The sequence below is a fragment of the Bombus vancouverensis genome, chromosome 6 (genome assembly GCF_051014615.1).
Source record: "Bombus vancouverensis nearcticus chromosome 6, iyBomVanc1_principal, whole genome shotgun sequence".
Classification (NCBI taxonomy): Eukaryota; Metazoa; Arthropoda; class Insecta; order Hymenoptera; family Apidae; genus Bombus; species Bombus vancouverensis.
The window spans coordinates 11,031,307-11,055,293 of record NC_134916.1 but is presented as its reverse complement, the minus strand read 5'-3'; the positions used below and the strand labels follow the sequence as shown (position 1 = coordinate 11,055,293).

At 39.7% G+C, this 23,987-nt stretch overlaps 2 protein-coding genes across 5 annotated transcripts in view; one reads left to right on the top strand and one right to left on the bottom strand.

Annotated features, from left to right (window-relative positions):
- The window catches only part of Crtc (CREB-regulated transcription coactivator), a 64,588-nt gene that overhangs the window by 4,125 nt on the left and 36,476 nt on the right, over positions 1 to 23,987 (top strand). For 3 of the 4 annotated variants that reach the window (XM_076619605.1, XM_033331818.2, XM_033331823.2), the window contains exon 2: positions 4,021 to 4,269. The exons of the other annotated variant lie outside the window; for it this stretch is intronic. In XM_076619605.1, the coding sequence (XP_076475720.1) occupies positions 4,021 to 4,269 (249 nt within the window). The remainder of the gene's footprint in view (positions 1 to 4,020; positions 4,270 to 23,987) is intronic. 4 annotated transcript variants of the gene reach the window in all.
- On the bottom strand, positions 6,847 to 10,731 carry Obp1 (odorant binding protein 1). Its single transcript, XM_033331827.2, has 6 exons — positions 10,584 to 10,731; positions 9,462 to 9,543; positions 9,258 to 9,346; positions 8,585 to 8,687; positions 8,285 to 8,349; positions 6,847 to 7,251 (listed from the first exon to the last, which is right to left on the bottom strand). Exons 1-6 carry the CDS (start codon positions 10,650 to 10,652, stop codon positions 7,234 to 7,236), a joined length of 426 nt encoding a protein of 141 aa, XP_033187718.1. The 5' UTR covers positions 10,653 to 10,731; the 3' UTR covers positions 6,847 to 7,233.

Here is a 23,987-nt window from a genome sequence, read left to right as displayed (position 1 = left end):
CTATATATATATTTTCCTTTTCTCATGGTTTTCCGATTTTTGTGTTACTCGTGGTGGTTAAAATTGCAATAATTGGGACCAAATTCGCGAACTATTGCGAAAAGCTAAACAATATCTACCGTAATATGATTAAAAAATTGCAAAAACTGAAAGAACAGTTGATCCTGAAACCAAATAAAGAGAAAATTTTGGGATTCGTTGGCAGTGTAACAGAATTGTACGATTGTTTGCCTGCAAAAAGCGGGAACGTGATCTATCACGATTTTCCCGTGCGGTCTTCATAAATTTGTGTCCAAATTACTTCTGTACGCCACAATGTCAAATAAACCGACATGTCAAAGTGTCGGAATCGAATATCTGGATATTTGACCGCGGCAAGCATTCGGATAGGTCGTTCCAGTCGTTCGGTGAAAACGGTACAAAACCTTTGTCTCGCGATATCGGATCGAAATGTTCGAAAGTTAAAAAAATGTGCGGGGTCACCGTCTCTCCATGCGAGTCGGGTAAAATAGAACAATGACCGATGAAAGGAAATAGAGACAAAAGGAGAGAAAGAGAGACGGGACAGAGCGTGTACGTGTGTATGTATGTATGTGCGCGCGCGCATGAAATTGATCCCATTGAACAGAAACTGAGTTTTCGAGAGCGAAATATTTCAGTTTTCGGATTAATATCCGAGCCACTTATACAACTCTTCGATCGTGGTCGCAGATTTAATTGATTTATCGAATAACGAATCACCATTCTCTCTATATTCATCGTACTCTTCTATTTTCTCGCGAAGAATTACTTCCACTCGGTATTTTAAACCCTCCGGTGTAGAATAATTAAGGAGCTTTCTGGAAAAAAGTGCTGTAAGATAAAATGGTGAATCGAGTAATATTACGTTGATACGTTTTAGTTCCAGTTTTCTAATGTTAGTTACGCTTCGATCGTTAATTGTATATAACGGATCTTAAAGAACTTTGCCATTTTTATATATAAACGATAAAGATAGACGTGTAAATGTATTTGTCCAGCTGTAAGAAACGAGAATATCGGTAAAGTTTCTGCTGTAAAGTTCCGTGTAAATCTACACCATATTCCGTGTGAAACAACTTTTGAATTAACAATCTAGATATCTTATAATTCATTATCGTTAAGCAAGTGGATGCAATTATGCAGTAGGAGCAATTAATTTATTAATCATTGGTGTTACGTACAAGTGACGAAGTTGTAGATTCCAATCGAGAGGCAAATTATATCATTATCAGATAATTAAAATGGCACGTGTTACTCTATCATTGAATTCGTTTTTCAACGTGCTAGAAGAATACGACTCCGGTAAGAAAAATATCTCGTGTCCTTTAAGAAATACGAAATGGTAAATATCTTGTTTACGAATAGGTAAATTCACCTAAATAAATTCTTTACTCGATACCAGTGAATTTATACTCGAAACATATTTTCGTTAAAATATCAGAATCTGCTCAAATATCGTGATATCTGATGACCACTCTGTATATTTACTATAGACCAATAGGTTCTTTTTCAGAAAGCTCCACAATTTCTCGCAGATTTTTCGCGTTTTTCCACGGGAACAAAAATATGATAGTCGAGCGAAAGGCGAGTTACGTGAAATTTCTAACGCTGCGTCATCTGGTCGAGCGAATGCAAAACGAGTTGTATCTACTTGTACAAGAAAAAAAAAAAACGGATACTTTCACCGCGTGGAATTGCGTAATCCTAACGTGAAACATAAGTGACCGGCCGTGAGTGCACTTTTATCGCAGTCCGTTTAATTTTTCTCCGTTTAACTTTATTACGATGTATTTTCTATCATAGTTTGTTTATAGGCTACGCTGTGTGTGAGAACAGGCTTTCTTAACAAGGAGCATTATTCGATTAACCGATGGTGGAATTTCTCGATATACGTGTCTACTGCCAGAATGCTGCAAAGTTCGTAAAAATATTTCTGAGAAAATGTTATTGGCAATTGGTTTAAGTAGTTAGCTCTATTTCTGTTCACTGTATATCCGTCTTTGTCATTTCCTTATTATTTTGTATCACGACCACGTATCGACGCATCGCAACCGAAAATATCTTTCGACGATGATAAGCTCTTTGCACACAATTGGAAACATCCATTTGAATAGAAAATGTGACGAAAATTCCTATCTAAAGTTTGCCGATCTTTCAAACGCTTACCATAGGAAATTTTTACGAACGTGTCGTATGCATTGTAGAAACTTACAAATTTCATCAGTACTGTAATCACACATCTTGCTATTAAACATGTTTCTCCCAGCCACTCTGAATATTTGAAATATCGATCGTTATAACATCAGCTGGATCCTTCGTTTCTCTAAAACTCCATGGATTTATCAGCTAGTTTTAAAAAAGACTTGGAATTTTCAACTCAACAGATATAATTCCATCCTTCTATTATGTTCTATTTATTTCTGCTCTCTTTTAGCCACAAATTAATATCAAAATTGGCAAATCAACCAATGCTATTCCTGTGTGATCTTCCATTGCCACTGGGATCTTTTAAATAATTTTGCGAACATTGTAGCGTACCATTTCGAACCGTTCAACAACGATTGAATAGCGTTCCTTGTAAGATTCTCGTGAAGAGGGTACGCTCCTATCGGTTCTCTTGTATCGCCCCAAACATTTCCCTACGAATCGTTCGAATTTTTTTGGTCCTGATCTCGGCTGGAAAAACAAGAACCCAGAGGTGGAATTCGAATGATGATGAAACCATGGAAGGAGAGAAGGATGTTTATCGGATCGTGGTTGGGCCAGGAATGCGGGTCTAAAGTTTGAGACGTGTAGGATTTTAACGATCGGGACCGAAAGAGAAGGGAAGAATATCCCAAATGCGTTCCTTCCTAAAATTCCCATGAAACACGTTGCTCTTAATGTAACGTCGGAGTTTTTGAATGCTATCGATTTTCAGTCAGAACCTGATCGAGAGTCTCTCGAATTTTGTATCGATAGCAACGTTCAATCGCCAGGCTAGAAAGCTTCTTATAAATTGTAATATAAATCGTAGGAGCTTGCCTGATTCGATATATTCAATTTCAGCAAACGTTGAATGTATGTTTGTAGGTGACGATCTTTCGATTCTCGATAAATCCGCTCGTTCTTATACGTTCATTCTATTCGTCCTGGATCTTTCCAAGTCGATCTTAGAAAGTGTCCTTTTTCGTTGAAAAAAAGGAGAAAGAACCGTTTGCTTTCACAAAAATATTTAAATGTTAATAGAAACATTTTATGAAGATTTGATGTGTGTTGTACAAAATTCTGTGGAATTTCATTAACACTGTAACGAATAACGATATTATATAGTATCGAGATCATATTGGTAAAGTTGGAAACAAATCTGAAATTATATCTACAAGTTACGAGAAATCAATCATTAAACGATCGATAAATTCGATCGTATTAATCAAGCTGCGATATTTAGTGGAACTGCTCTTGATTCTAATTATACGTTTAAGATACTTATTCGTATTGCATGAATTTCATCACGAATCTAAAATTCTACGCACGTTTGAATCGTATCATTCGTAAATCAGTAATCTTTTTTAACGCGTAAAATATTAGGTCGAGTTACTCTTATTCTTATTTATATCTTTGAAAATGAAAGGTGTACATTCTCGAATTGGTTTCAGTTTCAGTTATATAATCGTGACAGTCGTATCTCGTTACAGTTTCGCTGAAATTCCAAACAATTTTCTATAACGCACATTTTCTATATTCGTGCATGCTCTCCGTCACCATAAGTGTTCAATTATTCCCACAAATCACCGTATATGTATAACTCAACCAGATACGGAAACGAAAACGGACGAAGTATTTAGAAAATACCTGTATAAAACGAAATGGAAAGGAAAAAGGAAAAAGAAAGAAGAAAGCTAGGCACGTTTAGCGTAATACGATAAATAAACGCGATGGAAAAGGAAAGGCAAGAGACGGTAGTTTGCCGAAGAAAGCGAACAAGTTGGTGACCATATGAATGATGGACCTGCTTAGGTCGCCTCGGCGAGCAGCTCGGTGTGTGCCAGTCCCACGGGATCCGGGGTACTGGAGACTCCGCTGTCCGTGAAGAGTGCCGGCGCCAGTCCACCTCAGTCCAGCGGCAAACACCTGCACATTAACCTGGGAAATCAGTTCAGGGCGGGTGGCTCTCTGCCGAATGTTAACAACAACGCGAATTGCGGCAATGACGCGAAAGAACACGCATCGCCGCACAACGCCGCTATCCACTCGATCGACCTTAAGGTATTGGTCATCTAACAAACCGTGTCAAACTTAGCTGTTTTTCGTCTTCACTGCCCCCTTTTTTTATTTTTACATATATGTACGTCTACATAGACATATTGCACTCACGTTATCTTTTGGTTTTTTTTTTTCACCTGTTTCCTAGTTGCTTTTTGCGCCCTCCCGATCATCGATCGTCGTTCCCCTTTCGAATACAAAGCTCGTAAATCAATATCTCGCCATGGCGCCAAAGCCATTTCGAAGTAGACGATCGATGGCAAGAGCGAAACGGTCGTGAACAGATTTTTCTCTTTTTTCGTGTTTTCTGTGTAAAAGAAAGTTCTTATCGAGCAAGAATGAAAGTTAACGGTGGTCAGAGCAAACCGCGCGCGTACGCTGTTAGATATAAACAGAAACAGGATTATTTCGAGTCAAGCTAAGTAATTTTCCAAATTGTAATTCGTCAAATTCGATTCTTAAGTTTTCACCTATTTACGTTCGAAAATAAACTACGTGTTCAACTGGTCGTTATTAGCGACGCGATAAACAATGAAATATGTCGTATAGTTTTCCACATGGATGTCTACTCGTTGAAAGGAAAGTTTATTCGATTATTGTTAATATTGCCAGTTGTAATTGTCGTAATTCGATAGCGTATGCACATATTACAGTACATTTGGAAATTATTTCCTTATTTTATTATTTCTTACGTAATACTTGATCGCTGACTCAAATAATCCTACTACAGTCTTATTCGAACGATCTTCTCGTTTCTCGTATATTTACTGAATCTAAACTATCCGATACTATCTTATTCCCTCGTTATTATGTAAAAGACCATTGTTTCGTAATGTACAACAAGTTAGATTATTCTGTGCAAAGTTCAAGATTAAATTTTCACATGTCGAAGCTTAGCTGACTCGAATAACCCTTCCGTACTGTATACACTGTATTCGATTTGGCTCGCGGATGCGCGGTAGCTTGCACGGTATTGAAATTACATCGGTGTTGGTTCGATCAATTATACGAACATTATGGGGGATCTCTACTTGTTGCGAGTCCACGTTCGAAGCGTGACTCATGACTGGAGCAACGTACGGGCGATCGCGTGCCTCCTTTCATTAAACCGACTATTTCCAGTCGCCGTGTAAAAATAGACGTTTCAAGATTTTTCTCTGTAGTCGGACCGCGTTGTTCGATTCGATTCGTTTGGCCGTTCTCTCTGGATTTCGCGAGCGAAACGAAACGTTCCGCGCGTGAAGCGGAACCGAGCTGAGCGTATATTCGCGCGCGGTTACGCAAACTTTCCATTATCCGTTTGGTTCGATGCGAAATATCCCGAAATCGATTTCGAAACACGTTCGTGTTAATCTCGACCGACTGGAATTCGCCGTTAGTTCGCCAGCTGGTCGAGGAATCGAGCTTCCATTAAACGACACCACGTGCACCACGTCCGCGACACGCGGATCAATCGATTCCCTCGACCATTCAATCTACCTCTCCCCTCTCTCTCTTCTTTTTCTCGTTTTTTTCCTTTTTTTCTTTCTTTGATACGATGTTTCTGCACGATAACGCATGACAACTTTTACTTAACAGTAGTTGGATAGCATAATGTGAGAAATAATAGTAGCTGTATAATTCCACGAGGAAACTTTTTGATGGAATTATCGAAGCATGAATAGTTGGGTCGATATGCCGAAGCGACAGTTCGAGGTGCATGCGTGGTTTTGCCTTAGTCCTTAGAAGGTAACGAACTGCTAATTTGAATGTTAAGAGCGTAGAGTTCAGGTGTTTGTTCCTTTTTCATCGCGTTTTCGTGATCTAGATGCGAGGTAGCTAACGCGAAGGTCTGTCGTGATCGGTTGACAACGGTTGACGTAATAATAAACGTTACAAAGCCGCGAAATTTTACCTTTATCCATCGACACGCTAAAATATCTTCTCACGTTTCTCTACTTTTCAATGAAAACGATCTAAATAATAACACGAACGTTGTAGCATTGAAATACTTTTAAATAATATCCTACGTATAGTTAGGTATATTATTTGCCGTTGAAGCATCGTTCGATATAGCCTATCGTCGTGATATCGCGTTATCAGCCGATCAGTTTGATTTAGGCGATCGAGAATAAAAGATTCAAACGACGATCGATTAAAACTTTGAACGTTCGCTATCAATGAGTGCGAATTTCAAGTTGAAATCGAAACGATATTGAATCGCGACAGCATCCGATAATATTGCGCAACAGTTACGTCGAGACAAAGTCATAATAAAATTATCTTGCAACTTTAAGGATACCAGTTAAAACAGCAGCGTGTTGGACTTTTGCATATCATTATACAATGGAGGAAATGGCTATTCGGTGTTTCGCGCAAACATATAATTACGTTATATTCGAAGACATTCGCAAATTAGATTGTCATGCAAATTATAGTATCAATGAGCCGCAAATCGCGTCTCGACCATTGCGTAACGTAACCACGTCCAGGATACGCGTTATTATTGCGTCTCCAAATGAATTAATCGCACACTCGAGCGTAACAGATTTCGTGGTAATACATTTTTTTTCACTATTGGGCGAATGACTAAAACGCGTGTTCCCTCGGCCGATTTTTATATTTTTTAAGTTTTCCGTACACTCGCTGAATATATTTCAGCTTAACAACGATTTACATTGCGTTCCTTTTTGTAATTAATTGAATTATAAGTTTGTTCGTTCTCTTCGAACGAAACGTACATACTCGTTTTAGACAAATTATTGTTCGGTATAGGTACACGAATTATATCAATTTTGGTTACATACACGATGTGTGTTTTCTTAGGTTTTTACTTTTTTTTTTCCTTTTTTTCTTTCTTTCGTTGTTTATCATCATCGAATATCCATTCGCGTAATCGTTTCCCAGTCTATCCGTAATTTTTCTGTCGTTGCCTACAGAAAAAAAGATCGTTCCGTCGTCCCGGGATGTAATCTTCTTTCCTTGACCTTAGACAATGAACCATACCTGAAAATCAAAGGAGTTCGTTGAATTAGAACTGCAACGACTTAAATGTCATCTCTGCCTCGGTAACTGTCCGCACGTTGTCACATTTTCTGTACGTTCGTGTGTCTAAAATTAGACTGCAAATTTTTATGAGAACGAAGATGCATAAATGTACGTAATGTGGAAAAATATCTAAAGCGGAACACGCTTTGTTTATTTAGTTCGTATATATACGAGACAAGTGTTATTAGCGTGCAGAGATTTTTGCAAATAGCATGCCGTTGTTAGCTAAAAATAGAAAGTATGTCGCTTGTAGCATTGAACAAAATTTTGCAACAGCATTTCCAAAAGAGATTGTTATCGATCCGGCGAAGAAGTCGAGTGAGTTGCACTTGGAATTCGCTACGTTGCATAGGCAATTTACAGGGTCAGAGAAACAGAGAAATAGCTCGTAGTATAACAAAATGAATAGAAAGACTGAAACTATCCAAAACGATCTCGTAGAAGTGTAAAAACTAATTCTCTCAAGCAATCGTGGACAATGTAAATCTGTATTGATCAATTTCAAAAAGGAAGGGCACATCACATACAGTTCTTCGAGTTTCAAGCGCGTTCAATTTGAGCGCAATCATTATGCGTGTGTGTGTGTGTAACAGTGAGTGTGTTTGACAGTCACAGAATTGCGATCGTAACGTCGATGCCGTATTCTGTGTCCTGATTTACAAATAGCAAGTGCCAAAGATCTATAAGATTTAATAGCGTTATAATATTCGGTGCGTTGTATCATTTAGCACGTGAAAGATCCCATTTCTTTGCTTGCGTTGAGAAAAATTTGAATTTGCACAAATATCCGCACTCTAATTATACGTTGTTTTAGATGCTGATTGCATGGAAGTGCATGTTAATTATGACTAGACGTAGAAATGGTATTTCTATGTTTCGAATCGATCGATATAATTGCCTTTGAATGTGACTCTTACTTTCACTCGATATTATCTGTCTGCTATCGTAAAAAAAAGTAAGGAATGTATCAGACTATGTGAAATGCACTTACGTCCGGTGCTTCCGCCATGGCGCATTTGGCGAGGTTATATATCTTGTCGCACTTATCAGAGCCCGCTATAAGAACCATAATGAAAGTTAGATGGCTGTAAAATTGAACATGTATAAATTTTCTATTTCGACAAACATGAATTTTCTATCGCGAAATTTAAACCTGAACTTTTCATTTTTAAGCTTCAAGATCGAATATACTATGTTACTCGAAATTTGAATGTTCAGCCGTGAAATTTAATGTTTGAAAGAGGACGTAAAATGATTTGAAACTTTAAGTATAACAGAAGTAGTCACATACTTGCTGGAGTACATTTGGACATAACCGACTCTGCTCTTGCCTGCATTTGATCTGGCAGCAGACCTAACAACATATCCGCGTCTATGTCGCCTTCGTCGTCGGCCTAAACGAAAAGATTCTTTGACTAATCGTCGCCTTCGTTTAATTCACTAGCTGCCATGGTTCTCGTTTGACGATTATACAAAAAATCTATATAATAATGATCCCAAAATTAGGATTTAGAAAATAAATATATATACAGGTTAGTTGGTAACTGGTGGTACAAGCGGAAAGGGAGTGATTCTACGCGAAAAAAGAAGTCGAAAATATAGAATAAAAATTTTTCGTTTGAGGCTTTGTTTCCGAGAAAATCGACTTTGAATTTTCGCTCGGTACGCGTGCGGTACGTTATAAATGATCTCACTGTAGATCGTTGTCTCGACGGAAAGATTTAAAATAAAAAAAAATTTTTTTTAAATTGTTATTCTATATTTTCGACTTCTTTTTTCGCGTAGAATCACCCCCTTTCCGCTTGTACCACCAGTTACCAACCACCCTGTATATAATATTCGATAATTTAAAGAAAACATTCGATAAAACGCGTTAAAGACCAATTAATATCTATAGAATTAATATAATTTCAAGAAAAACGAAATTGGCAGCTAATGGGTTTGTGGTTGTTAGTTGAACTTACCAAGCTGAACGCTTCGAGCAAGCAAAACATGTAACAAGTGATCGACGTATCGTCTTTTAGTACTCCCTTGTCCACCTCGTCGATTTGCGCTGTGTTACGAATCGATTAGTTAGTTTTAATTTACTCGTACAAATTTTCAAATTCTCAACCTGTTGGTTAATCGTCTTCGAATTTGTTGCGAGTTATGGTGATTGTGGTACTAACCTTGCGTCGTGCCATGCTCGCTCATGCACCGAGCCTTGTCCTCTGCCACCATGTCGAATATCTCAGGTGGTAGCCAGTCCGGCTATAAACAAGTCGAAATGATCATACGTGAGTGCCTTTTCCTCTCTTAATGATTTTATCGAGCACGTCTTCTCTTTCTTTCTATCTTTTTAACGACCTCATTGTATATCCACGATTCGTCACGACAAGAAAATTCATCGAGAATTCGACATGGGTGACATTATCGATGAAGGGAAGAATTTAACGATGTCCAAGTTCCATCATAGTATAACACTGTATAGTACTTAACGCGCACTGCTTGAACGATTTGCTTTGAGATCGTTGCCATTAGCATAAATTACACGAATAGTTGGCAGGAATTTATAATTCAATAGATTCAGATAAATGGAATACTTGAAATGATATCGGAATCGATTTTACCCAGTTGAAACCCGATTTCAGACACGAGGCTGGTCCATTCCGAGTAAAATCGTCTAAATTCCTTATTACTGTATTTCCTCTTCTTTACGTAACGATACGTTTCCTTATTTATATTAGGTCGTCCGGAAAGTTTCTTTCGTTTTATAAGGAAATAGCGGAGGTACAACATTTTCCGTTTTATATTATTTTATCGAATTACGTATGATCCATTTTGTTCTATCAAAATAAAGATCACAACGCTCGACAGATTATGTTTCATGTTTGTATAAAGATGCGTCGTTGTAAAAGACGTGTCTGTAAAAGAAAGACACTTTTCGGACAACCCTATATATATATATGAAATTAAATTTCTCTACGAGAGTAAGATAAAGAAAACAATAAAGAGAATAATGGAGGAAAAAGATGAACGAACGTCTAAGCAATAACGCAATTAATACGATAGAAACTTTCTACGCTCCAATTAGGCTTTCTGTTCGATCTCGAGTTCACTTGCCCCGTTATCGATTAGCCGGCCATACGGGTTGTTCGTATTGTTATTATTTGCGCGCGTTGACTCGTTTATATCTCTAATAACTTTGTCCCTGACGAATCGATCAGATCAAATGCTAGAGTTCCTTTGGTCCTCTTCGTCTCGTCTCTCATCCCCTCACGACAAAAGTAAGCCCTTCCTTGAAAGCTTACCACGGCGTTCACGAAAATCGTCTGCAAGCACACGAGGCCAAGATACAGCAACGCTTGTTTGCCACCCATGATATACGCAGTCGAATAGCACACGTTATAATCCTGACACTGTTTGTCACACTTTTGCGAGTATTGTATGAAGCGATGTTACCTGTCGCGGCGTTTTTATAACGCCTCACTTAGGAAGAACGTGCGGGGTGCACGGGATGTGGGCGTGTGCAAGAGGAGGGTTACAAAGCATGTATCTATCGTTCGTTGATTGAAGCCTCTTTGTCATTCGGTTGTTGGCTGAGACACGGATAATTTTCGGCCGCGTAACGGAAGTGCGCTTTGGATTACGTACAAAGTCGCGATCGTGATCTTGAGCGCTTCCTGTGTCCTGTTTCCTTTTGTGAATGAATAGAAAAGTGGTTGGTTTCTTCCTTTTTTCCAGTGAATTTTATTCAAGCGTGTAAAGCTACCTTGAGATTAGCCGAGTTTTTGAAAGCCAGGCGATTCAAATTCGAGTAATTCGAAAGTTGTCGATTAGCGTGAAATTGTTAGTTATTCGACTCGAAACATCCTTTCGAGTTTCTTCTATTATCCTCGCTGGTTAATTGATTTCTAGTAATTTGATATATTTCATTAACGTGGACCTGTCACTTTAGCTGACTTCAAATATCCTTTGCAACTTCCTAACGAAGTTAAAGTTCTCTCAATTATTTTTCGATCTAGAAAGAAAAATAGCCATTGCTAGGTAACGTAATGTTACTTCTGTCCGATTCTCCACTCGATGTTATCGCTTCCTTAAACCAGCTTCACTGTTTTTCAACTTTGTATTCGCTCATAATTGACGTTTCGTACAGGTACGCTGGAACTACCAAAATTCGAGTAACTCTACTAACGTGGACGACGAGAGTTAAGCTAACAATACTTTCATTCGAGAACGTTATGGTTCATGATACATCGATCATCTATTCGATCGTTTTAGGGACGCCGTTTTTACATGGAACATCATTTTTTCTATCGATGAACACACAGGCGTCCATTGGTCAGCGTGGCTAATGGTAAATGAGTTAGCAATCTGTAGTCTGTTGTGGCTGCTGAAATTACAGCGTTGTCCATGTTTCCTCTAATGACTCGTTGGACGACTCCGGCGGGCTAATTTTTTATAATTAAAATGTGAAATCGTTTGTTACAGAGATTTACAAATAATTGTATCGAATTACTCGGCCGACGATACGTTCCGTAATGCACAATATGTAATATACACATAATACTTGTGTAAATTTTCAAATTTTAATGATCGAAATCCAGTTGGCCTTTCAACAACGCAGATCATTTTCTCGGAAACGTCGGATTGGCTATCTATTTATTTCGAGTCGCTTGAACACAGTTCTGTAAAGAAGGCACAGCGCATTAAACTTTAAAATCAGTTTCGTCGTAAACAAGTACGCTTATCATTCAGGTAATTATGAACTTATTAAAATGCAGCGTTACGTAATATGCGACATCGAACGTGGACGGTTAGATAAAACTTCCTTTTCTCTGTCTTATTTTATTGTAAAAACACATTAATAATATATGTATATATATATATGACATGCAAAAGTATATGACATACAATAGGCTATCGTAATCAAACTTCTTGAGAAGTTAAAAATTGTACATGATTAATCCGCGAATTTTTACGCTGTTCGAGTGTCTGTCGTACGTTCTCCCATAATTCGTTTCTAGAATTTAATATCTGTAAAATTAACCTACGTTAGGAGAGGCATCGTGATTGCGACACACTTCGAATTTAATTACCGTTTCGATCGAGCTCGAAGAACGATGTTCCGGCCCTCTTGTCGCGTCTCTTTTATCAATTTCACGGTCCGTCGGAAGTCTCGACTCTCGGAGAAATTCGTCGAGTGGCACGAGCAGTTGGAAAATTCCTCGTTAGAACCGTTTCTATGCGAACGACGCGACGCTTGGACGAGCCGAAAATCTTGTTTACCAGCTTTCGTAACTCGCTACCGGCTTGTAATTTGCCATCGAATCGCGATCGATCGCTGCTACCCGTGTGTATGCTAGAGCTTACAATATATCACTTATTCAGTGAGAACTAGCAAGGTCCGGCGATGTAACTTTGCTGAAATGCGGAACAGTATCGACATAGAGTAAGGAACGAAACGATCGACGGATATCCTTGTGTAGGGTCGGTTGAAACAAAGCTAGAAAATCAATAGTATTCTGGTAAACTAATTTTGATAAACGTTAAAAATCTTTTCCGTATTTATGACTTGTGTGCCAGTCTTCCGTCAAGTATCTACGCGAATTACCTTACATTTTTCGATAATGTTCTACGCGTTATTCCACTAATTAGCCTTCAACGTACCAATCAGCTTAATCAGAACTGCGAAGCAAATTTTTATTTTGAACAAAATTCCGACAGAAAAATAACGATCGGTCGTACCGATGGAAAATTATATAATTCCTTATGTCACCGAGAAAAATTCGTGTCTTTATTTTCGTCGCGACCATCGTACGATCATTACGGTTGCTTGATACCTTGCGATCGCGAACACTGTAATTCGTCACGATGTTTCCTTCGGTTGCGGAGAAGCCGCTATTTTCAACTTTAACGAAATTATACGTAACGAAGCCCGAGCATCCTCTGTCACGTATATACGCGTATTAGTCGGTTTAGCAAAGGGTGGAGCGTGCGTTCTCGCGTCGATGGATCCTCCGGTCGCGATAATTGCATTTTTCATTTATCCTCGCGAATGGAACCGAGCACGGAGAAGAAAAAGGGACGAGCGAAAAGGGGGATGAACGGGCCGTCGCGTGTTATCGAGCGTAGTAAGCTCGTTTGGTCAGAACCGCGCAAAGGGGGAACATACCCTGCCATCCATTTTTCATCGATGATCCTCTCGCTGCTCAATTAAATTTCGAGCCAGATCGCTTGTCAAAATGTCACATTTAACGATCAGATGCGATCGATATACAGAGCCGTCCGTAAATATTAGGACGATTACAGAAAGTTAGATTAATCTGAGAAACGATTAGGAACTTGTTAAAATAAAACTTTTTAACGATTCTTATTCGGCTTGGAACTTATGGAAGATGCACGCTTGTAGACACATTTTACGAAAATATTACGTGCTATTCAATTTATTATTTTAATCCCAAATTTCAATCAAGATTTTCTGTATTTTTAATTCATATTCACCACGTTCTTGTTCCGACTCTTACGAATAGTTTCCACAAATTTTTGCCTCGTTACCTTGCAAGAATGTAAAATAGCAATCGGCTAATAAACGTTTGTCTAATAATTTGAAGCAATTGTCGTGTCTTATATGCAGCTGAAAAGTGTTGTAATATTTACGAGTGGAAGTACGCCGCGTGCAGCCAAAGAACACGTGTTTGTTTCCTTCTCGGTTTCCTGCTGCATCGTTAGCGAAAACGAATGGCAGAAATAGATAGAAGAATGGAACGTTGACCGACTCATTGACTGCTACGATTTTCACGCAACACTCGCCGCTGATCAATCGCCTTTAACGAGCTCGCGCGAATCTGCGCGCATGGCCGTTAATTAACCGTGCCTGCCGAATTCGACTCCGTGGTTCTGGTCAAAGCGAAGTTATTCTGCTTTCATGACCGCGTGAAACCTTATTACTTAAAATATCTATCGCTAACAATGAATTCAAAAACATATATTGACCGGCGAACAATATTCGCCAGATGCCTATGAACAGTGATAGGTCTATTCTTGTTCAGTAACAAGTATACTTTTGTTTCCGACATTCTTTCGTAAGGGTAAAACTTATTAACTCATTGAGGATCAAGCAGTGGAATAATACGTAAAGTTACGTAAACGCAACATCATTGTCATAAAACGTAAATAAGTTACTTTATTAACTTACCTATACAAAATATATTAGAAGCCCGTTACACGAATCGTAGCTACAGGAGAAACTGTACGACGTAAGAAAAATATTTTACTATAGCGATATAAAATACTCGAATTTCCTCGATGGTAACATTGTAGGATGATAGAAGAAACAACAACGAACAAAATAATGAGCAAATTCTCGAAATATCTCTCCATAATTACAACGTGCATTCTGTAAGATTCGATAATACAAATTGGCCAAATAGAAACTACAGATGAAACGTTGAGTTAACGTATCTCTGGTCCTTAATAGCTTAACTCAGTCTCAATCCTCGCTACTCCAATCACCGACGTTTAGAAACTTAATAAGACGAATCAACCATTGAACCGATCTAAACTTTCCTCTTTCTGCTATGAACTCCGTTTTCATCTCTTACGCCAACCATGGACGAAACTTCCGTGATGCTCGTTCAAAGTATAAAAGTATAAATTCGCCTTAACAAACCCTCGTCTCCCCCTCCCCCTCCTTATTCATGAAATCATCTGAAACAGCTCCAAAGCTCTACGATATCCTGCACAAAGAATGCGTGCAAAAGATTCAGCGATGAGCTGGACGTGATATCTCCTTTAGAGGAAGGAAAGAGGAGGAGGTGGGGTACGTGTAACGAGTCGCTTGGTGGTTGTCAGGAAGGAGGATGAAAGGATTGGAAAGGAAGGAGGCGAATGTGCCCGGGCGCATCGGTCTCGAAGCCAAGGTCGGGTTTCGATCGCGCGAAGAAACGCACCCCCGGGGGATATCGGGGTCAAGAGAGCACTCGGTTTCTTAGCACCAGTCGATTCTAGGCCGGTGGTGCCAAACGTTCGCCCCAGTCCGCGGCCGGCTCGATTACAGCCGAATGTTCGAACCTTCCTCCTTTGCTGCCGGAATCGATCGAATTTCAGCGGATTTCTGCTAGCCGCGCACGTGCAGTGGCCCACCTGCCGCGCGCCCGAGTTTACGTTGCCGTGCAAACTCGGCTTAACCTCTTGGACCCGAGCTAGAGTGCTGCCGAACATTGATACCGTTGCTCCAGATACAACTCTGCTCGCTTTTCCCTTCGCCCTCCTTGCCGCACAACTCTCTCACCCTCTCGATCTTTCTCTATCCTCCTGTTCTTTCGCCACTCGTCCAATAACCGTTCTATTTTAACGCCGAGAAAACTATTCGGTTTCGTTTCTTGATTAAGTTGACGGACAGGCGAACACCGCTTTATTTGCTTAATTTCATTTGCTTATTTATTTATCCATTTGTGGGATAAATCCTGTGAATAATACAAAGGATGACATGTAGGAGAAAGATTTATAAATGAAGAACAAATTGGTGTATCTCGTGAAGAGCAGCTCAGTTTCTTTATTCAGTCGATAGAGGCACGAAAAATCAGCAGGTTAATTTTATTAGTTATTTATTTAAAGGGCAGATATCCTTCTGTTTTCTATACGTTTCTGTTCGCGTCAGAAAACGATTACCTAACGGTTACGGTTCGCGTAGCTATGCAAGATGGAAAGTGAAAGATAAAGGGAGGAACTGAAGGAAGGATTTTAGAATATAAATATGTTTCAATGATAAATCCCATGAAAATAAGGATAGTTTTCGCGATTGGACGAATGTACATGACATTTCGGTTATTTTAACCTGGGTTACATAATTGTGATTAGCCTGTCGCGCGAATAATGCCTCCTGTCCATTATCCGGTCGGCTAACTAGACGAACAGTTTCATGCTAAACAGCTAATTTGCCGCGTTAATTTATGCGTGACGATTAAACGGTTCGAATACGAGCGGAATATAGTCGATGTTTGTTCCATCCTGGCCTTTCAACGCTCTCTATCAAGCGTACCTTAACTACATGGCTATTCTTTGATTCAATAACTCTGTAACGCATTAACAAGCTTTACACACATTTATTTACATTTCTCCCGATCGTTAGCTCCGATAGAAAATAACGCAAATGCCACGACCCTTTCGTACAATCCAATAAACAGGCTCACAAAAGTATAACAAAAATTATATTTTCAGATACAGCAGGTCACGAAAATCTACATACACCTACGCTGAATTTCGTGTAATTCAATTTATCAAACGAATCAGAATCGTATTTTATCAGAAAGTTACTTACAGCTGTATATCGATACCGTTATTATCGATGTATTTCCAAAGCAATTTAATAAACGTTTCTGCTAGAGTTTTATACTCAATGTACGATAATGTAGACTTCAATGATCGATTGTAAATACTTTGTAACTTCTATATACGCATTTTCAGATTGCGTTCGAACGATCCTCTCTCGTTAAAATATCAATGAAATTTCAAAATGTTTCGACACGTGCGATATAAGTATTAAAGTTTCCTATGCTAAATGTCCGTGTACTCTCGCGAATTAGTGTGCGGATGTCATGGACGTAGGTAGGTTTGAAAGAAGTTAATGTTCTCTTGTGACGAGCTGGTCGGTGGAACTCGAGTTCGTGGTACGTGCCGCAGGGGTAAGGAACAAAACAAACGGGAACACGTGCTCCTAAGCAGAGTGCACTCGTATACAGAGTATTGATCGCGTTCTGCAGGTACTCGTTTGCTTGTTTCGTTAGCGGCACGTCGATGGCTACTGCCGCCGTGACTGCAGCTGCAGCTGCAACTGCGCCTAGTTCCGCTAACCCCGGCAGCCAGTCACCGCGCCTGGCCTCGCGATCTCCGCAACTACTCTCCCTCCTTTTCGTCTCTGTACTGAATCTCCGAATCCACCCTGTATCGCGTTTTTACAGCTTGGTCACACGAGGGTTGAAACTACCGACGTACTCGTACGAGTGTGTTCAGTTTATCGTTTGTAGTTGCGAAAAGTTGAAATTTACTTGCATTAGATGTACCGTCATAAGTATAATACAGGGCCGAAAAGACGATTAGGCAAGGAAATACGAGTCTGATTGATTATTTATGATATACTCGGCATAATTACGTAGATGGGTATTGACCGAAAATGTCTTGCATTAGTAAAGATGAGTCATTTTTACATGACAACGTCAGTTATTTTTCCCTGTTCGAATTACCGCGTTTGACGTACAACTGAACGTAAATCTGATCGCATTATTAATACAGGATTCTTCTGCAAATTTTTCTTTACAAGAACGTCAATGAATATACGTTTCTGTTATTAATAATTGATAGGAAATACAAACGCGGAGCTTCGAAGAATTCAATGCTGCAAGGAGCCTAGAGGATCCATTTCTTTTCTACGACATAATTTTATCTTCGGACATTTTTCTCAGTCCGCGTTTCCATTATCGCGTTTATCGTAAATCTAAAAGTTGTATCGCATTATTTCTTCTTTACGAAATCTTCCGAAGAAATGAGTTTCTACCATTAATGATCGATAAAAAGTACAAAGTCGTAGCTACGAAAAGATTCGATTCTGAAAAGTTTAAATTCCTTTGCGTGTCGTTTTATGGTATTTATCTATGATAATTTAGTTTTCAATCATTTTTCTCATGCAAATTGTCGCGTTTACTGTAACCGCTTTACATAATCCGTACCTATCAGACACTCGGCGAAGCCACGTGTCGCTGTTCGTCCCTTCCCTCCTGTCTCGACCAGACGATTCAGTAAGCCGACGACTGAAATCGACTGGTCGTTATTTATTCTACAGGTGGCCGTGCACGATGGTTTCGTTCATGCCGGTACGTAAGTGCGTGGAAATATTTCGAGGCTGGAGATTTCAGCCACTCGTCTTCCGATCCATTCGGAAGGGACTATGCCGGAAACGTCGAAGCCATCCGCTCGCGGCAACAACCCTACGGAAAATAACAATTTCCTGATTAGAATTTCGCTCCTCAGCTCCAACGAGTTTCTCCTGCCAGAGAATCTTCCGTTTCCGTTACTTTATATATCATTAGTCGCGGAAATTGATCCTTACTCTGGTTCGATCGAAACTCCCTCGTGAATCCACGGGTCTTCCTCTACGCCTTCTTCTACGGTTTCTGGTCATCAAAACGTGGAAACATCTCCAACGTGCACACTTTTCATTCTCGCTAATTATTGTATAATACATTGGCTCGTGAAAACATTTGCACATCTATGATCACATTTCAAATAATAAATAAAATAATAAATAATTACCCGATTCAAGAACAAAAATTGAAAACCAGATGTAATTTTAAGACGAAGGATAGGAGCATACAAGTTCTCAACATCTACATATATACACGTACGTAATACTTTAATAATTGATAAACTTCGTTATTACAATTGATTCGCACCTCTCACTTGTATTAAAAAGAAGAATATTAAAAGTTTCGAGTGGTTTCAATTTGATGACGAGAAACTATATATCTTTCACGGCTGGTATAGTTATAATATCCTGACTTTTTTCCATCGGTGATCTCTCGAGATTATAAAAGAAGAAGCTTCCAACGGTTTCCACGCAGACATCCCACCGTTGCGATATAATTGGATTTTCCTGATACATAATTCATATCGCGTCTAGACTACGTTCAAACTGCTTCCAATTTTTCGTTGCTTTTTTTCTTCTTTAAAAGATCTCGTTCTTCGGGATTTTGGTATTCGGTCGTATTCGGACTGGCTCAAAGGGACCTCGAGACGATGGAAATTCAGGCGATATTTGCGTTTGATTTATCTGCCATTTCCGTGGATGATTATATCGTAATATCCGGTGTACCGTAGTCTCCACGGGATCTTTGCCTTCTCTCGACGACTTTGATATTCCACGAAATCTCCTAGAATCCCGATTACTGCTTTTTCTGACGCTTAGACGTTTGCGATAAAAAGTCGTGGCTCGAGCAGCCCACGATCGATTTCACGATGATAAAACACGATCGCTCGTTGAAACGTTGTAAGTATACTGCGTTCACACGAACGAAAGCGTCGCTAGAAAGTATAAACGCGACTTATTGTCAGATCTATTAATGGCGTGGCAATCATCGGGTCCATAAATTTTCTTGCTTCTATTCGCGTCTTTCACGAGCACGTTTATGATCAGAGTGCCCCACAAAACGATTGTTTAAGGAGCGGATAATATCCAGCAACCAAGAGAAAATCGGACACGTGGGCGTCGATCAGCGCATTCTCCCCTTTCCTAGCATGCAGTTGTTAAAGGTTACTCGACGTTCTCGCCGAGTTTGTCTCGGTAGACTGTTACCTCTAACGTGAATTAGGTGCCGACTTAATATTCCAATTACTACTCAACGTACAATTTAATTTCAAAATATACAGATACGATTATAAATGCACGAAAGGAATTATCCTGTGTAATACGAATGAAAATATACGCAGCTTGGAAATTATCGTATCATAAGTTCTCTGTCGTTCGATGAAAATTTCCTAACGAACCAAAATTTCTCAACAGCTATCGAAGTTTCATTTCCTTACTTACGTTGCATAAATATTAACTTAGGTGCATAAATATTTTATTCTACATTGAAAAACAAGCTTCGAACAAAAGAATCTTATTTTATATTTTCGATTTATTTGTACGTATAGAATCATCCCTTGGTCGGTCGACCACTTTACGCGAGACGCTTTGTATATGAGTTTGCACAAAGATTCAGAAAGTCTAGTAGTAACGTAACATTTTTAAAAACGAGATCGGATGTAGCGAGACAGGATACAACGAGCAATGGCGAGTCCTGCGTGCTTTCGTGTTGTACAGCCTTGAATGGCAACGGATGTCCCCTTGTAAGTAGGTCACCGACGTGTCGGGAGACGGTAGACGGTGGTGGGTGTCCCGACGTCGTTGCGTGGGTGGAGCGAAGTCGTTGTGAAAGGACTAGAAGCGAAGTCGAAAGAGAAAGAGAGAGCGAAACAGAAGGGTTGAAGGAGTGGCAAGGGGAAGCTTGCCGCTCCTCACTGATCGGTTCCCGACCTCTCCAACGTCTTCCGCGTTTCTCGCCATTCATACTTGTCCCGCGTGTCCTCGTCCTACCTACAACCCCGAGAATACGGTTCGTGCACCTCGTCCCCCGAGTCCCGTACGATAAATCGTTCTCGTTTGGGAAATTAGATCTTCTTAAGCAAATGCTAGTAAGCGTTGTAAAGTGAAAAATTGCACACGATAGCACAAACATTACTTATACACGGCGTAGGTGGAAGTATCGATCGTTTGTAGCTTCGGATGGAATTTCGTGGAAGTTCGTAAACGTTGTTTCTTCGGTTCTGTTTCAGTAAATGGCTGCCGTTTGGAAAATTAAAGTTTGTTAAATAAATTTTAAGCGAAAAATTCCACGACAGTCTGAAAATCGGTTATATACGACGTAGGTGGAAGTATCGATCGGTTCTAGCCTCGAGTGGAAATTCGTGGAAATTCCTACGCTTCGTTTTTTCGGATCTCGTTCAGTAAATGACTCTAGTTCAGGAAATTAAAGTTTGTTAAACAAATTTTAAATGAAAAAGTACGCGATAGCTTGAAAATTGGTTATATACCGCGTAGAAATGGATGTATCGATCGGTTTTAGCTTCGAATACAAATTTCGTGGAAATCCGTGCACATTGTTTCTTCGAATATCGTTCGGTAAATGGCTGCCGTTTAGGAAATTAGAGTTTTTTTTTCAATAAATGTTAACAGAGGAATTATTATATACGACGCAGATGAAAGCATCGATCGTTTTTAGGGTCGAATGAAAATTCATGGAAGCTTATAGTGTCTTTAACCCTCGGCTAACGCAGGCTAGATCGTTATCATCGGCAATGTCGAATATCTTATTTTCTAACGAAGAATATTCTATTTATGGCTTTATATGTAAATTTTTAAGCGTGATAATTACATTTACTTGTGAAATAAAATCGTTCATACAGTTGTTGAATAATAATACGAAATCTAACAAGCGCCTTTGTATGCATCAAGAACGATCTTCCTCGATTTGTGGGCTAAAAACATACAGTCGACAACAATTTCGATTGATACCCTTTTTATTTATGGTTTTTGCGAACGTTAAGTAACATCCGCGAATAATGGCGAAGGTTGTTTTCCCCCTGGGAAAGTTGTACGCCACTGGCCTGCGCGCAAGTGACTGTAGCTGATCCTATAATTTCTCATTCCACTGCACCGTTGCCGACTCATCGAACGGTCGATGTGCATAAGGGGTCAGAAGAGGATAAAATTACAAAGTGGAAAGTGTCATCGGCGTTCGATCGGCCCCGTTGTCCTTGAATATCATCTGTAAAAGTCGAAGGACACGGGTCTACTGAATATCTAACATCATTAAAATGCCTTTAAACGCGGTCGTCTTCTTTTCAAAACTTTTTAACATTAACCTTACCGGGCCCGGTCAAATGACCGGTCTCGAAATTTAATTTAAGATTGTCTAACTTTATGTAGATTCTTCTATTAATAAAAATTGGGAAATCGATCGATCAGATAATATAAGAATTTACGTAAAGTTAGACGAACGAAAGAAACAACAATGAACGTACAATGATAATTATATTTTGAAACTGGTTGTTTAACGAGGCATGGTAAGATTAGCGTTAAACCACCGACTCGATCAGTCGAGCCGTGTTTACTGCGATATTCAACCCACGTGTTTCGTACCTCTATCTCCATCACATTTAATCGCATCGTTAATTGAATTTTATTTCGATTAAATAACTCTGAAAACTGCAAATTTCAGTCTTTACGAACAACGACTAATATCACGATAATTTCTTTCCATCTCGGTAAATTATTTAGAAAAATCTCTTCAAATTCTTTGCGCGATGCGTTACTTTAACATTTCTAATTCTGGCGATTGTTCGTAACAAAGTTTAAAATTTTAAAATTGACTTTCGAAATAAGAGGAGGTTTGTCGGTTCACGATTCGTCGCCAATTCTGCTTCAACCTTTTCTCTCGCAATTCGTTACGGTCTTAAAGAGCGAAGCACATGCCTGTCGACACATGGGCGACCTTTGGAAGCAACTTTTTCTGTGCGGTCATCGAAGACGAACTTACAGATGTTCGTCTGCTGCACGAAATTCGTTACAAAAGACGCGTAGCATAGATAACATCTTGCGTTGCAAAAGCGGCGAGTGTCTGTAACCTTTCGCGTGTCCTTGATTCCGGGATCACGCCGGTGCGGTGGTTCCATGTACCGAAAAACGAACCAAGCACCACCTTGCTCGCTCGTCGGCTCATTCACACGAACGTCGATCGATCGACGCGGATTATGCAATGGAGACAAACACGCCACTATTTTTACGGATCGCGTGCACCGGTGGTTCGCTAACAGGTGTATAATCGAACGAAGGGAATCACGATGTCTGTGGAAGAAAGCAACGCGATCGAACCAGCCTGGTCCTTTCGTTTTTGTACTCTACGAAGAACAACGTTGCTCTGAAATTTCATGGAAAATGGAATTCAGCGTTCGCGTGTGTAGAGATCAAACATTTTTCCAATTAAAAGTAGGAACGTCGAGAATGATAGTGCGCTTCGGGTGAAATTCGACCGGCAATTTGCAAAGAGTGGGAGTTGCTTTGAAAATGAGACAGCGGTAAGATAGAATTTCGCGTTAACCGGAGGAAAGATGGGGAATGAAATACGGTGGAGAGAGCACGGTCAAAATGGATCCTGATTGCGATAGCATACTCGGTGCCGGGTAAATTACGGTTAAATATACGGGCGTCTGGGTGAATTGCGAGCGAAATTTGCGGAGAAGCGGTCTCTTATCAGAATCACGAAGGAAGGAAACAGCTCGTTGAATTAATTCTCGCTTCTCTCTTCACGATTCTACATTATTTCCAAAATATCACGTTCTTTCTTTCGTCAGATATATATCGCGACGCGTCTATTATTCGACGAAATACAATTCGGCCATGTTGCAAAGAAAACAAATTCATGAATAATCGAATCGATGTTTCTGACGAGAGAATCTATTTCGCGTTTTTCCGTGAAAATGAATCACACGCTGGTTTCTCTTTCTTTTTTTTCCTTCGGATTATTCCCAGCGTATGAAACGCAAGAGCGCGCCAGCGACCATTTCATTGAGAACTTTCTCAATGTCAGGTTCGCGACACGAGCCGACGAGACGCATCGACGAATCTGTGTAGGTACGTGTCACGACACGAATCACCTTCAGTTAGCGCCGCTGTCAATTAAGAATGTCTGTTTTCGCAGCGACGCATTCCTCGTGGTAAAAATACATTTACATACTTGTCGTCCGTCTGTCTTCTCTGTTCCTTTTGCTTACTGTATATGTACTTCTTCGAAAATGCCGAGGTTGATGCTATTTTTAGAAGCATCGATACGTTTAAAGGGTATCACAGGTTGCGTTTAACGCGACGCTCGTAATTAAGACGTCGACGTACAGATTCTTAGCGTGGTATCTTTCTTAGTATCCGCAGGGTTGGAAAATAGGAGTATGAAGCAGTTTCCGTATCCAAGTAAAAGTACGATTAACATACGGTGGGGGAATTTTTATGGGAAATTTAAATGCGTAAACACGCGTAAAATACACGTAATACGCAAAAATATATGGAACATTCGAATATTCTGTAATAGTATACTCATTTCTCAGCGAACCAGATTATTTTCATA

What these genes read in the sequence shown, in the direction of transcription:
- Obp1 (XM_033331827.2), bottom strand. Translation starts at nt 10,652, where the DNA reads ATGGGTGGCAAACAAGCGTTGCTGTATCTTGGCCTCGTGTGCTTGCAG. An exon ending in CGATTTTCGTGAACGCCGTG is followed by an intron (nt 9,544 to 10,583) that starts GTAAGCTTTCAA and finishes ACTTGTTTATAG; the next exon opens with CCGGACTGGCTACCACCTGA. An exon ending in GTCCAAATGTACTCCAGCAA is followed by an intron (nt 8,350 to 8,584) that starts GTATGTGACTAC and finishes TGGTTCTTATAG; the next exon opens with CGGGCTCTGATAAGTGCGAC.